Source organism: Eumetopias jubatus, unplaced genomic scaffold, assembly GCF_037043125.1.
Source record: "Eumetopias jubatus isolate StellerSeaLion01/CBP00866 unplaced genomic scaffold, mEumJub1_p1.0 scaffold_16, whole genome shotgun sequence".
Classification (NCBI taxonomy): domain Eukaryota; kingdom Metazoa; phylum Chordata; class Mammalia; order Carnivora; family Otariidae; genus Eumetopias; species Eumetopias jubatus.
The window spans coordinates 48475060-48496759 of record NW_028274822.1 but is presented as its reverse complement, the minus strand read 5'-3'; the positions used below and the strand labels follow the sequence as shown (position 1 = coordinate 48496759).

At 36.8% G+C, this 21700-nt stretch overlaps 1 protein-coding gene across 3 annotated transcripts in view; it reads left to right on the top strand.

Annotated features, from left to right (window-relative positions):
• Positions 1 to 21700, top strand: part of RBBP8 (RB binding protein 8, endonuclease) — an 89333-nt gene that overhangs the window by 34051 nt on the left and 33582 nt on the right. For all 3 annotated transcript variants that reach the window (XM_088019431.1, XM_088019429.1, XM_088019430.1), the window contains 3 exons: positions 3689 to 3801; positions 11970 to 12036; positions 19772 to 19947. In XM_088019431.1, the coding sequence (XP_087875557.1) occupies positions 3689 to 3801; positions 11970 to 12036; positions 19772 to 19947 (356 nt within the window). The remainder of the gene's footprint in view (positions 1 to 3688; positions 3802 to 11969; positions 12037 to 19771; positions 19948 to 21700) is intronic.

The window sequence follows — 21700 nt, the reverse complement described above, 5'->3', positions numbered from 1 at the left end:
GAAGACTGAAGTTTTCACAGCCCAGGGGCCTGGGATGCTGGTCTGTGCCTGCCTGCCCTGGCCCACTGGCCCCATTCCCTGGGCAGAGTCACACCCAGTAACCCCTTCGCCAACAGACCAGGTCACACACACAGCAGCAGCAGTCACTGTAACAGACTGCCATGTACACACTTGGTCTCACACTCACCTGTGGGCTTTTGGTTCCATTTAATTTGGGTTTTTAACTTTACAGGGTCAGTTCTGCTTCACCCCTCCTTTTGTATGGAGTTCCAGCCAGGGGATTTCACCTCTGCTCCAGTCCTGAGACCTCCTAACCCTGATGTTGTGATACACCCACAGAGATCTATGTTTCTTGTATTATTATCATTGAAAATAATTATTATACTATTATTATGTAATAAATTTATAAGAAATTTTTAAAAACTTAGTCTGTTGTAGGGGCACCTGGGTGGCTCAGTTGTTAGGCCTCTGACTCTTGATTTCAGCTCAGGTCATGATCTCAGGGTAGTGAGAACATGGGGCTCTGTCCTCAAAGGGGAGTTTGCTGGAGATTCTCTCTTTCCCTCTCCCTCTGCCGCCCCACCCCCACTCCAGTTGCTCACACCATCTCTCTCTCTCTAAAATAAATAAATCTAAAAAAATGTATGTCTATTGTAGACAGCATGAAGTTGAATCATAGACAGTTTCTGCCTTTTGATTGGAGGGTTTATCAATTAATGTAATTATTGATACAGTTGATTTACACCATTTTCCTTTCTATATTCATCATGTCTTTTTTGTTCCTCCTTTTCTGCCCACCCCCGCCCCAAAACTTGCTTTTTCTAGAACTCTTATTATTGATACGATAAACATTCTAGGATAATGCTCTAGTTATCTTTTCTATTTTCTCTTTGCTTTTTTGGGGAGATTTTCTCATCTTTATTTTCTCACCTTGTGTTGAGTTTGGGTTTTTTTCCTGCGGCCATACTTTTAATTTCTAAGATTTTTTGGTGGTGTTCTCAGAATATTTCCTTTTATGGCAATCCTGTTTTCACTTCATAGTTTGGTATCTTATTTATTTCTCCTGAGAGTATTCTTTACAGTTTGATGATGGTGGTGTGTTTTTTTCTTCTCCCTATGTAGCTTATATTTCTTTTTTTTTTTTTAATTATTTTTAAAGATTTATTTACGAAAGAGAGAGTGCATGCACACGAGTGCGAGTGTGGGGGAGAGGGAGAGGGAATCTCCAGCAGACTCACTGCTGAGCCGGGAGCCCAATGCAGAGCTCAGTGCAGGGGTCAGTCTCACGACCCTGAGACCACAACCTGAGCCTACATCAAGAGTCAGATGTGTAACCAACTGAGCCACCAGGTGCCCCTCTTTTTTTTTTTAGTGTCTTGTTTGCTTTAGTCTCTTTTACTTTATAAGCTTTTCTCAGCTGTCTGTTGATCTTGATTATCTCTTTATATTTAAGAGAGGTAGATAAAAGCTCTGAGTGGAATTGTGGGCTATGAGCTTCACTTCAGGGTCATCTTCCTGGTCTGTTTCATTGATAATTCTCTAATGTCAGTATCTTTAGACATGATTTCCTAGAGGAGGCTCCTTCATTCTGCTTCTGGGAATGTGTAATAGGGTTGGCTACCAAAGTTCTGGAAGCCAAATAAATGATGAGGGCCTAGACTAGGTTCTGAGAATTTGGCATGCATAGACATTCATTTCATTATTGTACTCCTACCCTTACCTGTACGTCAGGTCTCCCAAACCAGTGTCTGGTTCTGTTTTAGACTTTCTAGAGACTAAACTTCCAGTATTCTGCTGGGAATGGAAGGGATGATCACTTGAGTGCTCAGAATATAGGAGAAAATATGTTGGTATGATGATTTCTTGAAATCACTTTAAATCACTCACTCTGAGTACCAATTTTTTAACCTCCTCAAATTCTACAGTATATATCAGGTTGGTTCTAGGTCAGTGCTGTCTGATAGGATTTTCTGTGATAATGGAAATGTTTTATATCTGCCCTGTCTAATACAGTAGCATCTAGACATGTGGCTGTTGAGTACTTAAACATAACTGACCTCGATTTTAATTTATTTTAAATTGAAATAGCCATATGTGGCTATGGTTACCTTATTGGACAACACAATTCTAGACCTTTCCCATCATTGGCTTAGGATTCAGCACTCTCAGGGGAGTTTCAATTTTGTCCACCCAAACCTTGCTTAAAGTTTTTGTTTGTTTTCTCTCCCATTAGGCCTGTCCTGACGGGTTTGTGTTTTTAAAAATATACATACATCTTTACTATAGTTTTGTAGGATCTTGGGAAGGAGCAAAAGTTGATAAAAATGTTCAATCGATGTCATCTTTACTTAGATATTTATCATACAAAATAGTTTCAAAGATCTTGACTGTTCTAATTCCTGTGTTTGGAATATACTCTAATTAAACTGTGATGTCCAATTCTTTCTTTATTCATTCTAGGAATTCTGATTTTATTAACGCATCCTATCTATGATCTCTAATCTTTATTTTTTACATCCATATCAACATTGTTGATATGAGTTTTACTTTCATATGAAAATCTCTAGGTTCTTTTTGTTTTAGATGTGCAGTTTTAATTTTTTATCTCCTTAGCTTATAAAATTCATGGCTTCTACTGCCATGCCATGACTTCCATAGACACTTAAATACTTAGTATCTTACTGACAAGTTAAAATTATTACCTCAGATTATACATTTCCCAAATTCCTAATGTGGGGTACATGTCTCCTTTTTAACTATATTTTTTCCTGATTAACAAATAATAAAATTAGAGAAATTTTGAAAAAGAGAAAAACACTGAGAAAAAAATCTCCTATAATACTGGTACCTACAACATAACTATTATTAACATTTTGAGGTACACCTTTCTCTTTACCGCTCCCCATCCCCTGTGTGCAATCTATGTATTTCCCTCTTCCCTTCAGCACTCACAAATAGTCAGTGAAAGCTATTTTTTAAAACTTTTTTTTTTGCATAATAGTACATTGAATCTTTTTAACATGGGGGTTTTTTTAAATGCTGAAAAGAACAAAGTATGAAGTACCTTTTTTTTTTACTTTGTTTTCTTTGACCTTTAGTATTCATTCAGCTAAAAAAGTTGAACACTCATTATGTGTTATATGCTATGCTGAGCAATACAGATGCAAGCTTGCTTAAGATAAATTCAGCCCCTTGGTACTGGACTGGAGTTCATATTTTGGCTATAATAAATCAGAACAAGGTCATTTTCTTCAGTAAATAAATCCCCTTGGATAGAGTTTAAAATTGGCAGAATTTAGAGAATTCCACTCAAAATTGTAATCTGTTGTAGAAAGCGATGTTGTGGCATGATTTCAACCTGTTCGAGAATATGTTAAAGATATAATACATCATTAAAATAGTTAATTTTCTCTATACTTGCCAAGTCAGTTCTTTAGAGCTTCATAAAGCATAAAAATCTTGGGAGTTCAAATATAAGGAAATATTTTTTAGTAGTTGAAAAAAATTGAATTTCAGCTTTATGGAGGTATAATTGACAAAATTGTAAAAGTGTACATCATGGTGATTTGGTAAACATATACACAGTGAAAGAATTTCCGCTAATTAACACAGCCATGATCTCACATACTTATTTTCTGGTGAGAACATTTAAGTTCTACTCTAAAAATATTTTGTTTTTGTTTCCTAGGTTAAGAGCAGGATTATGTGATCGCTGTGCAGTAACTGAAGAGCACATGCGGAAAAAACAGCAAGAGTTTGAAAATATCCGGCAGCAGAATCTTAAACTTATCACAGAGCTTAGTGAGTTTCCTTTCTTCATTCATTAAGTATTTAAAGCATAATGTACTGTTGATAAAACCTATTATTAAAGTGGTTGCAATCAAATGGATTGTTTACATACATTTTTCCTCATGTAGGCAAAAGTTCAAATGTCCTTTATTCCCCTTTCTGTAGATTTAACTTCTTACTTACAGTAAGAAATAGGATACAAAAAGGTGGGATGTTCACATTGGCCCTCAAGTCCCACCAGCTGTAAAGCAAGAAGGAAATTTCCTTCTATTATGTCCATATTTGCTTTAGTTTATGTAATTTCATATAATTTTTATTTCATGTAACGTAACTCGTATTTAGTAAAGTTAAATACAAAGAATACAATTTAGTGTTCTACAAAAGTATATACTTTCTTTGGTTTTCATGACATACTATTACAGGTAGACCATTTTCATTGAGTCTCCTCACACATTTAATGGTGGGTTTTCTTTCATTCTTAACCTTCTCTTAACCTTTGTCTCTTCTAATACCTCTCTTAACCTTATTCTCTTTTAACTCTTCATATACTCTCTTAGTGAACTTTACCTTGATTCTCTAGAAACAGCTCACATCCAAGATCTAATTAATTTATCTTCTTTTCCAAACTAAGTCCATCTTCTGACTTTTTTTTCCTGTTATATTGCTATCCTCTGGTTACTCAAGCAAGAAGAAATGAGTATATTCTCATTGTTTCAAAAAGAGAAAGAATAGTTTTATTTTGCTCCTGGAGATAATTACTATTAACAATCTGATAATGCATCTTTCCGGGTCCAGGCTTATCTTTCTGTCTCTTTCCTTTGTTTTATCCCTTCCTTCTCTCTCTTCTCTCTCTCTGTCTCTTTTTTTAAGATTTTATTTCTAAGTAATTTCTATGCCCAGCAGGGGGCTTGAACTCACAACCCTGAGATCAAGAGTCGCATGCTCCACTGACTGAGCCAGCCAGGTGCCCTCTCCTCTTCTCTTCTAAATTTAATGGGATCATACCACACTTCTTTTTTTTTTTTTTAAAGATTTTATTTATTTATTTGACAGAGAGACAGCACAAGGAGGGAGAGGGAGAGGGAGAAGCAGGCTCTCCGCCGAGCAGGGAGCCAGACGTGGGGCTCGATCCCAGGACCCCAGGATCATGACCTGAGCCGAAAGCAGACGGTTAACCAACTAAGCCCCCAGGCGCCCCCATACCATACTTTTTGTTCTGACATGTGTTATTTCATTTTAGGCTATGTCTTAATTAAGTCTGTAGGTTCTGTGTGTATGTGTGAATGTATGCATATGTTTATTTAGGAATATAAGAACATTATCAGTGAGTAGAAAACTATCACATCTCAGTAAACATAGTTGAGATCTACAATTATATTGTTAGTATAGAAATAATCTCCAGTAATGTCTGCATACCTAATAGTCAAATTTCCAGCAACTTTCACTATCAAAAAAATAGCCAGAATCTTCAAAGGAATAAGACATTGTTCTTTTTCATGGCTGCCTTATATTCTCTAGTGTAGATGTCATTTAGCCATTTTGCTGTTGATGGACAGCTTGATTTTTGGTGGGGGGAGGTGTTTCAGAACATGCATTCCTCTACATCTTCTTCAGCTTTGAGCAGAAATGTGTTAATTAATAATACCCAATCTGATCGATAAAGAATGATACCTTTTTTAAGTTAGCATTCTCTTTATAACTATTCAGGTTATTTTTTTACATGATCTTCAGTTTGCATTTCTTCTTGGGTGAACAGCTTGAATATCCTTTGCTTAATTTTCAGATAGATAAAATACCTCATGACTTCATGTTTAAATTGCAAGTTCAAGACTATAGATCTGTTGTTAACCTTTTTTCTAATAACATCTCTATGTCTTTCCACACTGAGAAGCCTGGTTCTCAAAGACACAGGGATGATAGAATGAAAATATCCCCTAACTACTCATTTTTTTAAATCTCATAAGCAGAGTAGTCTCAGAATTGCACCATTAGTAATACTACCAGGATGATTACTGTAAAGTGTTAAGAAAACTAATTTTACATTAAAATGAGCAAAAGAAAAATTGCCAAGGTCAAATCCCAAGTTATCATAAGAATAAAAACACCAGGGACTTCATATATATGATTTTTTTCATGTTTCTGTTCATTGCTATTTTTTTCTTCCTGCCTTTTCTTTATGTTTTTACTTTCCCAGTTATTGAATTTTGAGGATGTCTGTCTTTTTATTTCATTTTTATCTGATACTTTACTATTTTTTTTAATTCTTTATCTTTTTGATCAACCTTGAAAACAAAATTTTTTTAAAAGTAGGCTCTATGCCAACATGGGGCTCTCAAACTCATGACCCCAAGATCAAGAGTCGCTTCCTCTTTCAACTGAGCCAGCCAGGCACCCTACAACTGTGAAATTTTACCATGCATTCCTAAAATATAAAGTTAATTTCTTGACCATCTTCGAATAATACACAGACCTTAAAACACCTGAGCTCTGCTTACATGCTGTTTATGCCTAGCATTTCATTTCCTTTTTCTTAGCCTTCTAAGTTACAAACTTCTTTAAAAATCTTAAGACAGTCTTTTAAAAGACTTAGCTACATGTTTTATCAGTTTCTTTGCTTTATTATTATTTTTTGCACCTCAGTTTCCTTCTGGGATTATTATCCTTTATGAGATACATCCTTTAGAAGGTGTTTGTTGTTTCTAAACTAATTTTTATCCACAGATATTTTTATTTTACTTTTACTTTTCTAAGGCTATTTTGCAGGGTAACAATCATTTTTCTCTGGCTCCTACTAAGATTTTTTTCCTTTGTTTTTGTTGTTCTATAATTTTAATACAGTTTTTTTTTTTAAAGATTTTATTTATTTATTCATGAGAGACAGACAGAGAGAGGCAGAGGGAGAAGCAGGCTCCCAAGGAGCAGGGAGCCCGACGTGGGACTCGATCCCAGGACCCTGGGATCATGACCTGAGCCAAAGGCAGACACTTAACCATCTGAGCCACCCAGGCACCCAATTTTAATACAGTTTTAATCAAGTTTTTTCCCAAAAAGATTCTGTTTAGTGTATATTATAAAAATCTGTGGAACCATATCTTTAATCATCTAGAAAACTGTCAGCTACTAGCTTCTCAAATATTGTGTCTTCTCCATTCTCTGTTTTGGGATTCTGATAAGACCTCATCATTCTGTCCTTCATATCACTTGATAATCCCTTTCCTATTTTCATCCTCTTGTTTCTGCTGCATTCTAGGTGATTTCTTCAGCTCTCGTCGGTATACTAAGTACTTCAACAGTTCTCTTGTGCTGAGTTATTTTATCTCAGTAACCAAATTTTTCATTCCTAAAAATTCTGTTTGGTTCTTGTTCAAGTCTGCCTAGTCATCTTTTTTTTCCTTCTTTTTTTTTTAAGTAAACTCTTTGCCCAGTGTGGGGCTCAAACTCACGACCCCAGGATCAAGAGTCACATTCTCTATTGACTGAGCCACCCAGGCGCCCTCATGACATTGGCTTCTTGAAGTAGGGTCATTTTCCTAAAATTTTGCCACCTTCTGGATTTTTTTTTAACATTTTATCTTGTTCCTTTATTTCCTATAAAATAAATACTGGATCTGAAGGCTTGATTAGGTTTAGATTAAACATTTTTGACAGCAGGACTTCATAGCTTACACTGTCTACCTCATGTTGCATCATATCAGGAGACCGATATTATCAGGTTATTCCACTCTTAGGGATTCTAAGATTGATCACTGGGTTAAGGTGATGGCCACATTTCTTTATTAGAGAGTTATATTTTCTCCACCAAATAATCCGAGTGGGGGGATGGATATGTGTGATACTATTAAATCTTGCAAAAATTGCAATTCTCTTTCAGTCTTTCTGTAATGATTTTCACACCTATTAGTGAGCCTTGCCTGAATTAATTATTTAGAGATTATAAAATGCTAAATTTTCATTTCTGTTCTTTCTACATTTATTAGCTGCATTCTTCTGTAAACAGGATTTTACCCTTATCAGTCGGGACTGTTGGCTACCTTGGAATATAGTTCCTACTAGAAAGGCATGGTACATCTTAATTTTCTCCCTTTAATTGCTAGTTTTCAGAGTAAGGTCTTCTGTAATAGTTACCTGAAGTGGTGACAAATTGGTTGTGTGTGTGTGTGTGTGTGTGTGTGTGTGTGTGTGTGTGTGTGGTTTCATTTTGTTTTTGATGAAAGTGGGGCTTTCTTTTTTTGAGTATAATAGACCCATAGGATTTTATTTTATTTAAAGATTTTATTTATTTGAGAGAGAGAGTGAGAGGGAGAGCACATGAGAGGGGGGAGGGTCAGAGGGAGAAGCAGACTCCCTGCTGAGCAGGGAGCCCTATGCGGGACTCGATCCAGGGACTCCAGGATCATGACCTGAGCCGAAGGCAGTCGCTCAACCAACTGAGTCACCCAGGCGCCCCTCCATCTTTTAAATCTTTAAACATTTCATTACTATATAAGATATTTCTGTTATCTGAAATACTTGGAAATCCATATAGGAGTAATTTTCTGCTGACTCTAGTGGTAAAGATGAGGTTTACTTTGGCTCCTTTCCAGGAGTTTGGGCTTAAACTGGAAATCTCAGGTTCAGTCCCTCCACCAGGGCTGATAACCAGCATCTGCTCCGGTTTTAGCTCACAGTTTTATTTTGCTTTTGTTGATGATTGTGGTGGTGGTGTGGGAGTTCCTTGGATTTCTCTTCCTGTGAGCTCAGCAGTTCAGTAAAAATTATGTTTTTATGCAGGTTCTAGTTGTTTTATCATAAGATTATTGTTAGGATATCTAATTCATTCATCTACCCTAAAGTGTTTACTTAGTCCAGAAGGTTTTTTCTGTTTTGTTGTTTGTTGTTTTTTCTGTTAAGTGTCCCTCTCCATTCTCTCTGTTTCTTCTCTGGAACTCAGATTAACAAGATGCCAGGTCCTCCCATTCTGTCTAATTTTTCTTTATACTTTGTAACTTTATTCTCTTATGCTGAATTCTGGGAGTCACGTAGTTATTAATTTTGTCTTCATTTACATTTAGTCTGTTTTCATCCCATTTATTATGCTTTTAATGATTATGACCTTTGTTCTTTCATGGCCACCTTTTGTTTGTTTTGTTTTCTTAAGATTTTATTTATTTATTTGACAGAGAGAGACACAGCGAGAGAAGGAACACAAGCAGGGGGAGTGGGAGAGGGAGAAGCAGGCTTCCCACTGACAGGGAGCCCGATGCCGGGCTCAATCCCAGGACCCTGGGATCATGACCTGAGCCGAAGGCAGACGCTTAACGACTGAGCCACCCAGGCGCCCCTTCCTGTTGCTTGTTTTTAATGAACCTATCAGCCTTTGAAATCTGAAGATGTTATCAGATATCTTTTGTTTCCTATATTAAAACTACTTATCCAGAGGTTAATTTTTTTATTACTAGTTTTTAATTCCTTTTTTAAAGATTTATTTATTTCACAGAGAGAGAGAGAGAGCGGGGTGGGGTGGGGGGCAGAGGAAGAGGGGAGAGAGAATCTCAAGCAGACTCCGTGCTGAGCACAGGGCTTGATCCCACGACCCTGAGATCATGACCTGAGCTGAAACCAAGAGTCGGATGCTCAACTGACTGAGCCACCCAAGAGCCCCAGTTTTTAATTCTTTTTAAAAAATCTTGTTTTTTGGGCGCCTGGGTGGCTCAGTTGGTTAAACGACTGCCTTTGGCTCAGGTCATGATCCTGGAGTCCCGGGATCGAGTCCCGCATCGGGCTCCCTGCTCAGCAGGGAGTCTGCTTCTCCCTCTTCCCTCTTGTGCTCCCTGTCTCTCATTCTCTCTTTCTCAAATAAATAAATAAAATCTTAAAAAATAAATAATCTTGTTTTTTAAGTCTTTTATGTGTTTGTTGACTCTTAATTATAATTGTAGATGTCTCTAAATTGATACTTTTGTTAAATGCAACCTTATTTCCTTAGCTCGAGGAAGAATCCCTGCTTTGCTAATAGTGAATACAGGTTCTGATTTATAGGAGCCCTACTTCAATGGCAGAAGGTGGGAGAGAAGGAAACTTGACCTGAGAGATTTTTTGTAGGGTATATGGATAGTTTGTCTTCAGGCACTTACTGTAAGTTAATTGAGAGCAGCACTGCCTGATCTCCTTGTCTCAGTATTTATTAATGGACTCCCCAATGTTAAAACTTCTGGAAATCTAGTCTCATGACATTAGCCTAAGGGCAGCTATTAGCTTTATTTGCTCATTCAGCAACTTCTGGAATTCTGCCTGTACCGGAATTAACATGACGTTCTGCTGGAAAAGCTCACTTTTTTTTAAGGCCCTTCCTTTGGTTAGATTTTACCATCAGTCTGAGCCTATCTATTTTTAAACCATTTGTGAATTTTTCATGGTTCCTATCTGCTAGTGGCACCCATTCTGGCTTTTCAGTATTGCAGTTAACTTATTTTTAGAGTTGCTTTTTGTCATGTCATTGGGATTTGGAGAGGAAGAGTCAGGTAAAACCATCTTCATTAGTGATTTAAGGTCATCTTTGACTTCTTTCACCCGTACAGGGGATGAATTGCCAAATAACTACTGATTCTGCCTCTATAACAGCTCTTCTGCCTGTCCTCACTTCCTATTTCTGTACCCTCCACATTAGTCCAGATATTCATTTCTTATTTTAATGATCACCTGACTTGTCAGTGCTTTTTTTTCCTCACTTTGGATTAGGCTTGGTTTTTCTCACTTTGGTATCAATTTTCCCATCATTCATCTATGAAAAATGACACCTGGTAATCTTTTAAAATGAAGTTCAGATTTCTTAACCTGGTTTTGAAGGCTTCCTACCTCTTATTATACCCAATCTTTCTTTCTAACTTTGTTCCATTAATTCTCTGCAAAGCACTCTCCATCCAGGGGGCACCTGGGTGGCTCAGTCAGTTAAGCATCCCACTCTTCATTTCAGTTCAGGTCATGATCTCAGGGTCATGAGATGGAGCCCCATGTCAGGCTCCCTGCTCAGCGGGGAATCTGCTTGAGATTCTCTCCCTCTGCCCCTCCCCTCCACTCACACACTCTCTCTTTCAAATAAATAAATAAATCTTAGAAAAAAACAAAAACAAAACCTCTCTGTCCGCTTCATTTGTCCTCTCTTTGATGAATCCTTTCCTCATCATCTCAAGAGCCCAAAGTAACCTTTTCCTCCTTGAATTTCCTTTAGTTCTGTACCTCTGTAATGCCCTTCTCACTTTCAATTGTATAGAACATGTTTATGTAATATCTGGTCTCTCATTAGGCTGCACTTTTTTTTAGATCACTGTCCCTATCTTAATTTTTTTAAGATCCTCCATAGGAGCTAGTTTAGTAACTTCATATGTTAATAGATAGCCAAAAAAATTTTATTTACTCAACGAAGGAAAATATGTTTAGATATATAAACCACTAAATTATTAACAAATTTTTAGAATATGATTGACTTTCTTTTATAGAGATTAGTCCTATTTACTGTGATCTCTTAGATATTCCTCCTGGTGAAGTACATGCTTAACCAGTGACATCATACTAACGATTTATAATAATTTTGTGTTGACTGAAGTAGAAATTGTAGCCCAAAATTGAGTTTCTGATTTCTAAATTAAATAAACACAGACAGGAAAATTTAGTCAAGGTAGATTCAAACAAATACTATTTCAGTGGATATATTTAAATTACCGATACCATAATTATGAAACAGTATGACTAAGGAAGAAAATTTGACTTACATGTGCTTATGTTATAAAAATTACACTGCTATTCAGTGTTATTTTACTTTTATTATCAGATTTATTTCAAGATAAATGTCTTTTTACTAAAATGGTATTTGAAATTAGCAGGACTGAGTAACAGATGGAATGCTCTTTTGACCTTAGTATGAATAATTAACTGTACTCCCCAGTATATGAGGTACTTTTTCTTTTTTTGCCCACAAGCATAAAATAAAATTACCAGTTAATCAGTTACATGAACTAGCACAATATTAGATGTAGTAATCACGACCTAGTAACAGATTAGTCTTGCATAGTAGCATTAACTCTAACATTATGACTTAGAATTAGAAACCCTAATTTCTCCATAATTATTGATATTATTGAAAAAGCCTACCATACATGTTAATATAGCTACAATATGTGCTTCTTTTTCCTATTATGTTTAAGTGAACGAAAAGAATACTCTCCAGGAAGAAAATAAAAAACTTTCTGAACAGCTGCAGCAGAAAATTGAGTAAGTATCTTTCCTTAATTGCAACAGAAAATTGAATATTTTCCCTCAACTTCTCTTCCTTTATTACACTTAGCTATACAAACTGAGGATATTAAGAGTTGCATGTTTCATTCTAAAAAATGGTACAGTTTTCTGCAATAATATAAAGAAAATTACTTTGTGTTTTGGGAGTATACATGAAGAGTATATATGTATCTATTAGGTTAATGTATACATAAAGAAAAAACATTTTCATGTAAAACATTTTAATTTTTATAATTTATTTGAAATATATTTTATTTTTTTAAAGATTTATTTATTTGAGAAAAAGAGCATGAGCGGGGGGGAGGGGGATTTGCGGGGACCCCAAAGTGGGGCCCAATCTCACGACCCTAAGACCATGACCTGAGCCAAAACCAAGAGTCGGACACTCAACTGACTGAGGCACCTAGGCGCCCCTGAAATACTTATATTTTAAATAAATATTTGAGTTTTGTTACCTTTTCAGCCCTGACCCAAAAGCTTCATAAAAGCAATCAATAAGTTTTTCCTCTTACACACTTTTCAGGCCTGAAGAACTTCATTTTTCTGTTCCTCTCCCCCCCCCCCGATTTCTCATAAAGAATAAAAATAACAGGGGCGCCTGGGTGCCTCAGTCGGTTAAGTGTCTGCGTTAGGCTCAGGTCATGATCCCAGTGTCCTGGGATTGAGCCCTGCATTGGGCTTCCTGCTCGGCTGGGAGCCTGCTTCTCCCTCTCCCTCTGCCCCCAACCCCCTGGCTTGTGATCTCTCTCTCTCTCTGTCAAATAAATAAAATCTTTAAAAATAATAATAATAACTTGTGTTCTGTATACCTGTTACTCTTCTTTGTGCATTATGTTTATTATATCTAATCCTCCCTATGATTCTTCAAGGTGGTTTTTATTACCTCTGCATTTATAGACAAGGAAGCCAGAGTTCACAAGTCAAATAACATGCTATCGTCTCACAGCTAGTAGGGTAATAAGTCTATCACTCTGACCCCTATCTTTTGACTTAAAGGCCTCTGTTTTTTCCATTATTCAACAGTATCTCAAAAAAAATCTGTTTTTCTGGATGTGGTCTGACTGTCACAGAGCTGAGATATGGCCAGTTCTTAGTTCCCCTTGCTTATGAAATATTTTTTTAAGAGTTAGGATTCAGGATAGTCTTAATGGTGTCATAGAGCTCTTAAAGATTCTATTGCATTTGAGTGGACATCTACAAAAACTTTGGTAAACTATGCAGGTGTGACACATTATTATGGCTTAGAATAGTTATTGTCTTATTATGTATAAACACATCTTACAGGTGGAATTAGGATCCTTAACGGTATATACTTTTAAGTAGTGTCTATCCAATAGGATTTTGATATTCCTCCCATGTTATCAGTCCACTGAATATTAGCGAAGGAATTTTTGAGGGGGGATGATAGACAAGGAAAGCAGGCTATAGGATCAGACTGAGATTATGAAAGTGTCAACTCTTTGCAGTTTTACTCCTGTTGCATGTTGAGGTAAGGCTAGAACATACATCCACAATCTCTTATATATGATTCTAAAGCCCAAAAGTTGTTTTTTTTTTAAATGGTATTTACAACCTAACCTCACTTCAACTCACAGGATGCTATTTATATGGTCCTTATCGATCCCATCTCATGTGAGCATTCCTATGCTTTGCTGTAAAGATGGCAATGTACTTGACTACAGGATGATGCCTCGGGCTCCGCTGGAGCTATTATGTAATAAGCTGTATATGCTCCGTGTTACTCTTCATGTTAAAAAAATCTGAATTCCGAATCACATCCGGTTCCAAAGATTTCAGAGAAGTGATTGTTGACCTGCATTAATTAATGTTTTGTAAAGTGATTTACATGTAGCCTATGGTATTCTGAACATCTCAGCCTTGATATTTATGAATACCAAAGATAAACAAGATAATGAGCATGTAGAGATTGATACAGGCTTAGTGAGGTGAATGCCTCCAAAACAAGGCACATAAAAGGAATGGAAGCTGGATAATGTCATTTGCTCTGTGAAATATGAATTCGAATTCATTCAAACTAATTCTAGTTTATTTTTAGTGTTCTAAAAGTCACAAATTTTTCTGTTAAAGCTCGCTGGTATTTTAGAAAAGAAATAAAAGCTCAAGTTTGAAATTACAATAAAGATTAACCATATAGATGTGCTTCAAAGTATGCATCTTTTATTTCAGACGTGTCTGAATCAAAACAGTGTAGAGGCTTATCTAGTGTGTCTTTAAGTTCTCTTCTAAAATTTAAGATAGTTGTTCTCATAAGCCACCTCTTTTCTAGCTTGCTCTCCTTAAACATTTACTTTTGCTTGGCAGTTTAAAAAAATGGCAAGTATTATCTTTTCTTTGACTACCTAAACCACTGTAACATGCTATTAGTGCCTGAAATTCCTCTGAACTTTAGAAAAAACATTTGACTTATACCTCTGCTTGTTAAATGCAGTAATTCTGACCTCAGCTGGTTTTGATTACAGGTAACTTATATAGTAGGACAGTTATTTAGTGACACTATAGTAAGAAATGAATTCAGAAAAAAATTGTTATAAAGTTTTTTAAAAATGTGTGTGTATACATATACATATATTCAACTCTGCCAGTCACAGAAAGCAATAAATAAGCTAAGTGTTGATGTCATGACTCTTTCTGTTTTGGGAAGTGGATGTACTGGATCAGTGAAGATCAAAGCAGTCCATACACTCAAGGGACTGTAAGATTCATTTCATTTTCACTCTTTTCCAAACTGAATTCCGTGTAGCAGTCCATACACTCAAGGGACTGTAAGATTCATTTCATTTTCACTCTTTTCCAAACTGAATTCCGTGTATAACTTCTTTAACAAATAGCCATTGTTTGAACACTTCTACTATAAATTTAATCTCTCAAGCCTGTTTAATTTTAGTGAGATATTATTAGAAAGTTCTTTCTAAGTTTGTGTAGAAATCAGTCTACTTAGAGGTTGTTGATCCCGATTTTGCCAACTGGGAGCATCTGGGACAAGTTCTATCCCCTCTTCTACTTCGCATTCATGAAGACAACTGTCAGGGCCCTCCTGAGTCTTATTCTTCCTTAGGGAAATTATCCTCTGTTCTTTAACTGTTCCTCAGGAGGCATTTCTTCAGGACTTCAAAGGACCATTTCTCTTTAATGTTTTAGTTTGTCAATATCCTAATTAAGAACTCAGTATTCTAGGGCCACCTCCTGGGTGGCTCATTCGGTTAAGCATCCATCCAACTCTTGATTTCGGCTCAGGTCATGATCTCAGGGTCCTGAGATCGAGCCCCATGTTGGGCTCTGCAGTCAGCGGAGAGTCTGCTTGAGATTCTTTCTCTCCCTCTACGCCTCCTGACCACGCACGCACTTGAGCTCACGTGTGCGCTCTCTCTTAAAAAAAGAACTCTGTATTCTAGGTGTGGTCTGTACCATCTCCACTTTTCTGTATCTTTTTACTTCTATTAATGTGGTCACAGCACATAAATATTTCTGGTTGTTCCTTGTTGGGCTTACTGTGACTAGAACCTTGAAGTCAGAGTCTTTCCTATCCTCTACTTGTAGATGTTGTTTTAGATAAAAATACATGACTTCAGAGTCATGGCTTCATAGTAGGTTGTTGAAGAAACCTTATACCATTTAGCCTACTCCTTCATCTTAAAAGAAGAACACTATTGATTAAATACCATTTTCTGGGCATTGAATTACATCTTTATATATATTACTTCCTTTTCAGAGCTTTCCTACCAAAAAGGAAGTGGGAAATTACAGTACCATACTTTATAGATAAGGTAACTAAGGTTCAGAAAGGTTAACTCACTTACCCAATATGACTGATAAGTGTCAGACCAAGCATTTGAACCCAGGTCTGCCTCACTTCAGAGTTTGTATACCCTTTCTTGTAGTTTTGTGCTGAAGCATCCTCAAAAGCTTACCTGCCTGCATAGATGGCAGAGTTTGGATTCTGTCTCTTCTGATTCAGTTCAGTGAGGCTTATAATCTCACATTTAACCTGTTCTATTTTGTTTTGTTAGATTTGGCCCATTATTCCAACCCTTTAGGGGTCTTTCATATGTTGATTTTTTCCTGCCATGTATTAGGTTAACTTTTATTCTGAGCTTTATGTCTTCCACAAATTTGATGAATATTCCATTAGTTCCCTTCATCAAAATCGTTAATAAAATGTTGAGCAAAATCAGACTGAGGATGGAGCCCTGAGGCATACTACTACATATTTCTTTCATAATCGTTCTGCAGGAGATGATATCAAGAGATATCGCATGCCTTCCTGAGAGAGCTACATATACAATGAAACATTCCTCAGAATTAAAAGTAGTCTTACTTGAGGGCGCCTGGGTGGCTCAGTTGGTTAAGCGACTGCCTTCGGCTCAGGTCATGATCCCGGAGTTCCGGGATCGAGTCCCACGTCGGGCTCCCCGCTCAGCAGGGAGTCTGCTTCTCCCTCTGACCTGACCCCCTCTTGTGCTCTCTCTCTCTCATTCTCTCTCTCAAATAAATAAGTAAAATCTTTAAAAAATAAAAATAAAAAAATAAAAGTAGTCTTACTTGAATTATTCATATTATAAACTTATACAGGTTCTAAGAGGTCACTAGTTTGTATTTAGGGATCTTTTCCCCTTTTTTGGAAATCAGAATGTTTAAGTAAACTTGATGACTATAACTGCTCATTGTGTTTAAATTATGTTTTAACTAAAACTGTAAGTTCTTTAGAGAAGAAAAGCTGAACATTAAAAACTTTTTTGTAGATTCTTTACAGAGGGAGACCCTGGATCTTTATAGGTCTTGAGAAAAAACAACTAAAGTTGTTTTGAAAGGAATTTAAGGGAAGGCCAACAAATAAAACACACAATCAAAAAAATTTTACTCTTGTGCTGTTAGAAAAGTAGAAGAAAGTTGACCAGTGTGCATAATTAACTAAAGCTACAGCATGAACTTTTAATGTTTCTGAAAAATCAGGGAGACCCAATGCTTTATAGAAGAGACTTGGTTAATACATGGAAGTTGTTTTGGGTTTTTTTTTTTCCCTTTTATGACAAAAGCCAATACTTGTTTACTTATGGTGGGTTTTGTTTTTGTTTTGTTTTCCTTTTGTGATCCCCACTGCTCTGCCGGGAAATCAATTTCTTGTGACTCATTCATGTTCCAGGTTGAATTTTCATGACTAATAGGCAGATAGCCTGTGACGTTATTAGTTAAAGCAAGGTCAGATAGATTTCACACTCCATTAATTTATAAGGCTTTCTTATATAACCTTAGCTTACTCTGTTTTTACAGAATAAGACAGTTAAAAGTAGATATTAGCTCTAAAGATTTTCCTCAGTATAGAATATAGGATTATAGGCTACAAGTAATGTTGATATTATCCAGGAAATTAAGATATAAATCTGTGTTAGGAAAAATTAATCTTGTAATTTTTTTTAAATTGCTGTTGGTCATAGTTTATAAAATTCTCATTGCTTTTTGTTTGGAAATAGTATTACAGATTGATAATGAGTATATTAGATAGAGTGGTTTTATCACATAAAGCCTTAAATGCCTGACAAACTGGTAAGAATTGGCCAATAAGGTCAGTAATCATTTCACATGGGAAAGTCAATTGAGCTCAAGTTAATTAACTATTTACTCAATAACCACAATTCAGTCCAGACCCAGTCTTTAGGTGCCTTTGGTCTTGAATTGAGTTGGGCAAAAATATATGCCTGAAATCAGCACAAATTTACTTTTCTAATGGAATCTGGGAATCTCTCATATTCATTCATTCAACAAATATTTATTGAGCATGTACCAAGTGCCTACTATCGTAGACACTTGATGCATCGATCAACCAGATTCTTTATCATCTTAGAGCTTACATTCTGGCAGGTGAGCAATAGATAAATCAATTATATTCTATGTTTGAAAGCCATAAATACTGTAGATAAAGTAAACAGCAGAATAACAAGGAACAGGAGTACCTAAGGTATGGGAAGTAGGTTACAATCTTTTTTTTTTAAGATTTTATGTATTTTAGAGAGAGCATGAGGAAGGAAGAGGGGCAGAGGGAGAGAATCTCAAACTGTGCTGAGCACAGAGCCAATGTGGGGCTCAGTCTCACAACCCTGAGATCATAACCTTAGCCAAAACCAAGAGTCCAGTGCTCAACCAACTGAGCCACCCAGGCACTCCAGGAGGTTACAATTTTAAATAGCATGTTCAAGGTAGGCACTGATGAGAAAGTAAAACTTCAGCCAGGACTTGAAGGAAATGAGATAGCTAAGTGATATCTGGGGATGAGCATTCCAAGCAGATGGAAGAGCTAGAGCAAGGAACCTATGGCAGGCTTCCTTCAGGAAGCGAGGATGAGTGGAGTAGAGTATAATAAAAAAATAAATCAGAGAGGTAATAGGGGGAGGGGGACAATTAGATCATTTAAAAGACTTTGGCTTGTGTTTTCAGTGAAATGGGGAGATATGGCAGGTTTTAATCAGAGGAGTGACACAATATGACTAAAGTTGTAGTAGAACTTTTCTGACTATATGTTAAGAGTAGATTGTAAGGGGGCCTGGGTAGAAGCAGTGGTGGAAACTCAAAGTGTGAATCCTACTTGTAGTCGGTTATTAGTCTCATGTCTATACTAAGGATAACACATTGAGTGCTTCTCAGTACTGTCCTGGGAATCTGGCTGCTGGGATTTAGATCCTGCTTCTGTTACTTATTTTTTAGAAAGTGACTTAACTTCCATATCTTCATTTTCTCATTTGTAAAATGAGAGTGATATTAATAGCACATACAGTTGTAATAATTAAACTGATGCATATAGAACTTCATGCCTAGCAATATAAACCTCCAACAAATGTTGGTAGTTATCGGTGTTAGTATTATTCATCACCCTGTATTTGTCATTTGCCAAGTCATGTTGATTCAACTACCACAGTATTTAACATTGGCCCCTTTCTTTCCATAGCTATTTTCAACATTCTAATTCAAACCCACAGAAACTCTTGCCTGGACCATGGTAGCCACTGCCGAATTGATTCCTTGCTTCCTTTCTTTCTGTCCCAGTCCGTGTTGCAGTCTTGCTGCTCGATTGTCACATTACTTCCATGCTCTAAAACCTTAATTAACTCTTTTCCTCTTGCTTTCCAAATTATGCACACTTTTAATCAAGGCTATTGTTCATGTAGTTCCAGCTTGCCCTTCTCTAACACCAGGTGCAGAGTATTGGATGCCTGTTACTCAAATGTGTGGATCCTCTGCTCATTTTCTCTGCCATTTGAAGTTCTTTTCATTTTACCTCAAGGTACCCCAACTACACTTTGTACTTCACTTCTCACAAGAGTATTCCCCGCTTGGTACTCTAATCATTTGAATACTTCTCTAATCCTTGTATTAATTAAATGCAAGGAATTAGGTGCACCTGGGTGGCTCAGTTAAGCATCTGCCTTCAGCTCAGGTCATGATCCCAGGGCCCTGGGATTGAGCCCTGCAATGGGCTCTCTGCTCAGTAGGGAGCCTGCTTCTCCCTCTCCCACTCCCCCTGCTTGTGTTCCCTTTCTCACTGTCTCTCTGTCAAATAAGTAAATAAAATCTTAAAAAAAAAAAAATGCAAGGCATTACATCTTTTACAACCTGTGTTCTTTTGTAAGTCCATACTAGGGATGTTTTAATAAATATTTGTTGAATTAATTTTCTTTCATTTGTCATTATCTTCCTCTAGAAATGATCAGCAGCACCAAGTGGCAGATCTTGACTCTGAGGAAAATGTTATTCCAGATTCACCAATAACAGCCTTTTCATTTTCTGGCATTAATCGGCTACGAAGAAAGGAGAACCTCCATGTCCGATACATAGAACAAACACATGCTAAACTGGAGCAGTCCGTGTGTACAAACGGTAAGGATTGGAGTTTTATTTTAGTTATCTGTTTTTGTATAAAAAAGTTTTCTGCTATGGTGAGTTTTTCTGTTCTTCCATCTAGTAGAGGGAAGATAGCCATTGTTAGGGAACTTACATCGTAACTGTAAGTTTAAGTTCCATTAGTGAGGTGACTGGGAAGGCATTTTCTGCCTATGTTGTGTATAGGCATGCATTACTTATCTGAATATGTAAATGCCCAGCATTTTATAAATGTAGTTTATAGGTTTTTCTCCTTTTATTTAATTCCTATGTCTGCATCTGAGTGGGATTAGAAGGAAAAAGGAAAAGGAACTTAATGTTAATTTTCACCTATTGTGTGCCAGGTAATACACTGAGTGATTCAAGTGCATTATTACCAAATTTTAATTCTTCTGCCAATCTTGGAAGGTAGCTGTCAGTATCTTCATTTTATTTATTTATTTATTTTTCCTAGGCAAAGAACTTTATTAACCTTGTTTCAAACTTTATTCCCAGGCTTCTTCAGCTTAATTAGCTGCAAAGAATGAATTGTGTATAAGCAAAAACTGAAAAGAGCTGCAGTGTCCAAGGGGCTTGGGCTTAAAAATATTAGAGATCTAGATTTTATCAGATCCATGAACAAAATTTTAAAAAGCAGTCATAATATAAAATAGCAGCTCCCGGTAACTTCTTCAAGTTTTATGTTCTTCAGAAGTTGACTCAATTCAGTTTGCTTCATTCTTGGAAGCTTCATCAAAATTCTCCACAAGATCTGGAACTTCATCATCATCATCCTCTCTGGTAGCAAGTGGTGCTTTTCCATCCACAGATTGTTTGGGCAGAGCTTCAGCCAGTCTTCTTAAACTAGTCAGACTGTCTGCACCAAGTTGGTTTAAGATACTGGGTAGCATTTCTGTCAGCCTCTTTGTCTCAGCATGGCCTGTAATGGTGAAAGTGTTCGCTGCCAGTGATGCCTGAACTTTGGGGTTGTTAAAATGGATCACTGTTCCTTGGTTTGTGAACATATTCACTTCTTCAGTACCAGAGATATTGTTTACCCCTAACTTCTTTAAGGAGAACTGAAGTTTATTATCATCTGCTGTAGCCGTTCTATGAACCACCTTCTTCTTTCGGCGAGCAGTTCCTTTCCCACCAATGCGCACTTGTGCTTGCAGTTTGACGAGTTTCTCCTGGTTCATGATAGTTTCTTTCATCTTGTTGGAGCGGAAATGGGACCGCGCGGGGGAATAGGGTTGGCGCTCAGGGGGTCTCGGGCGGACCAGCTGAGATTAGGTGCATACACGCAGGGACGCAAGATGGCAGCTAAAGGAGTATCTTCATTTTATAATGAAGAAAGGTTTGCTCTTTGGAGGGGTTAAATAACTGACTCAGGGTCACCTGTCAAGTAAGTAGGTGAGTCAGAATTCTAATACAGATCACCCTGGAGCTAAATTTTTATACTGTCCATGTCTTACCACAGCTACTCCTACCAGTAGCTTTAACTGGCTGTTTTTGTTTTAACTTGTAGCAATTGATGATAACCAAGAAATGGCTTTATAAAGTATCTACTTTGTGGCTTACCAGTGGCATATTTCTACTTCGAAGCCCACTTACCATTTCTGCTAAATACTTTGGAACTGCCTTTGCATATAGCCCTGAAATTTATCATGTGATGTGATACAATGATTATTTCTTTTAATATTGATATGAAATAAATGGTAAAGACTTTCATTTTTAACCTAAATTGTTTGTAACAAGGAAAACATTGGTT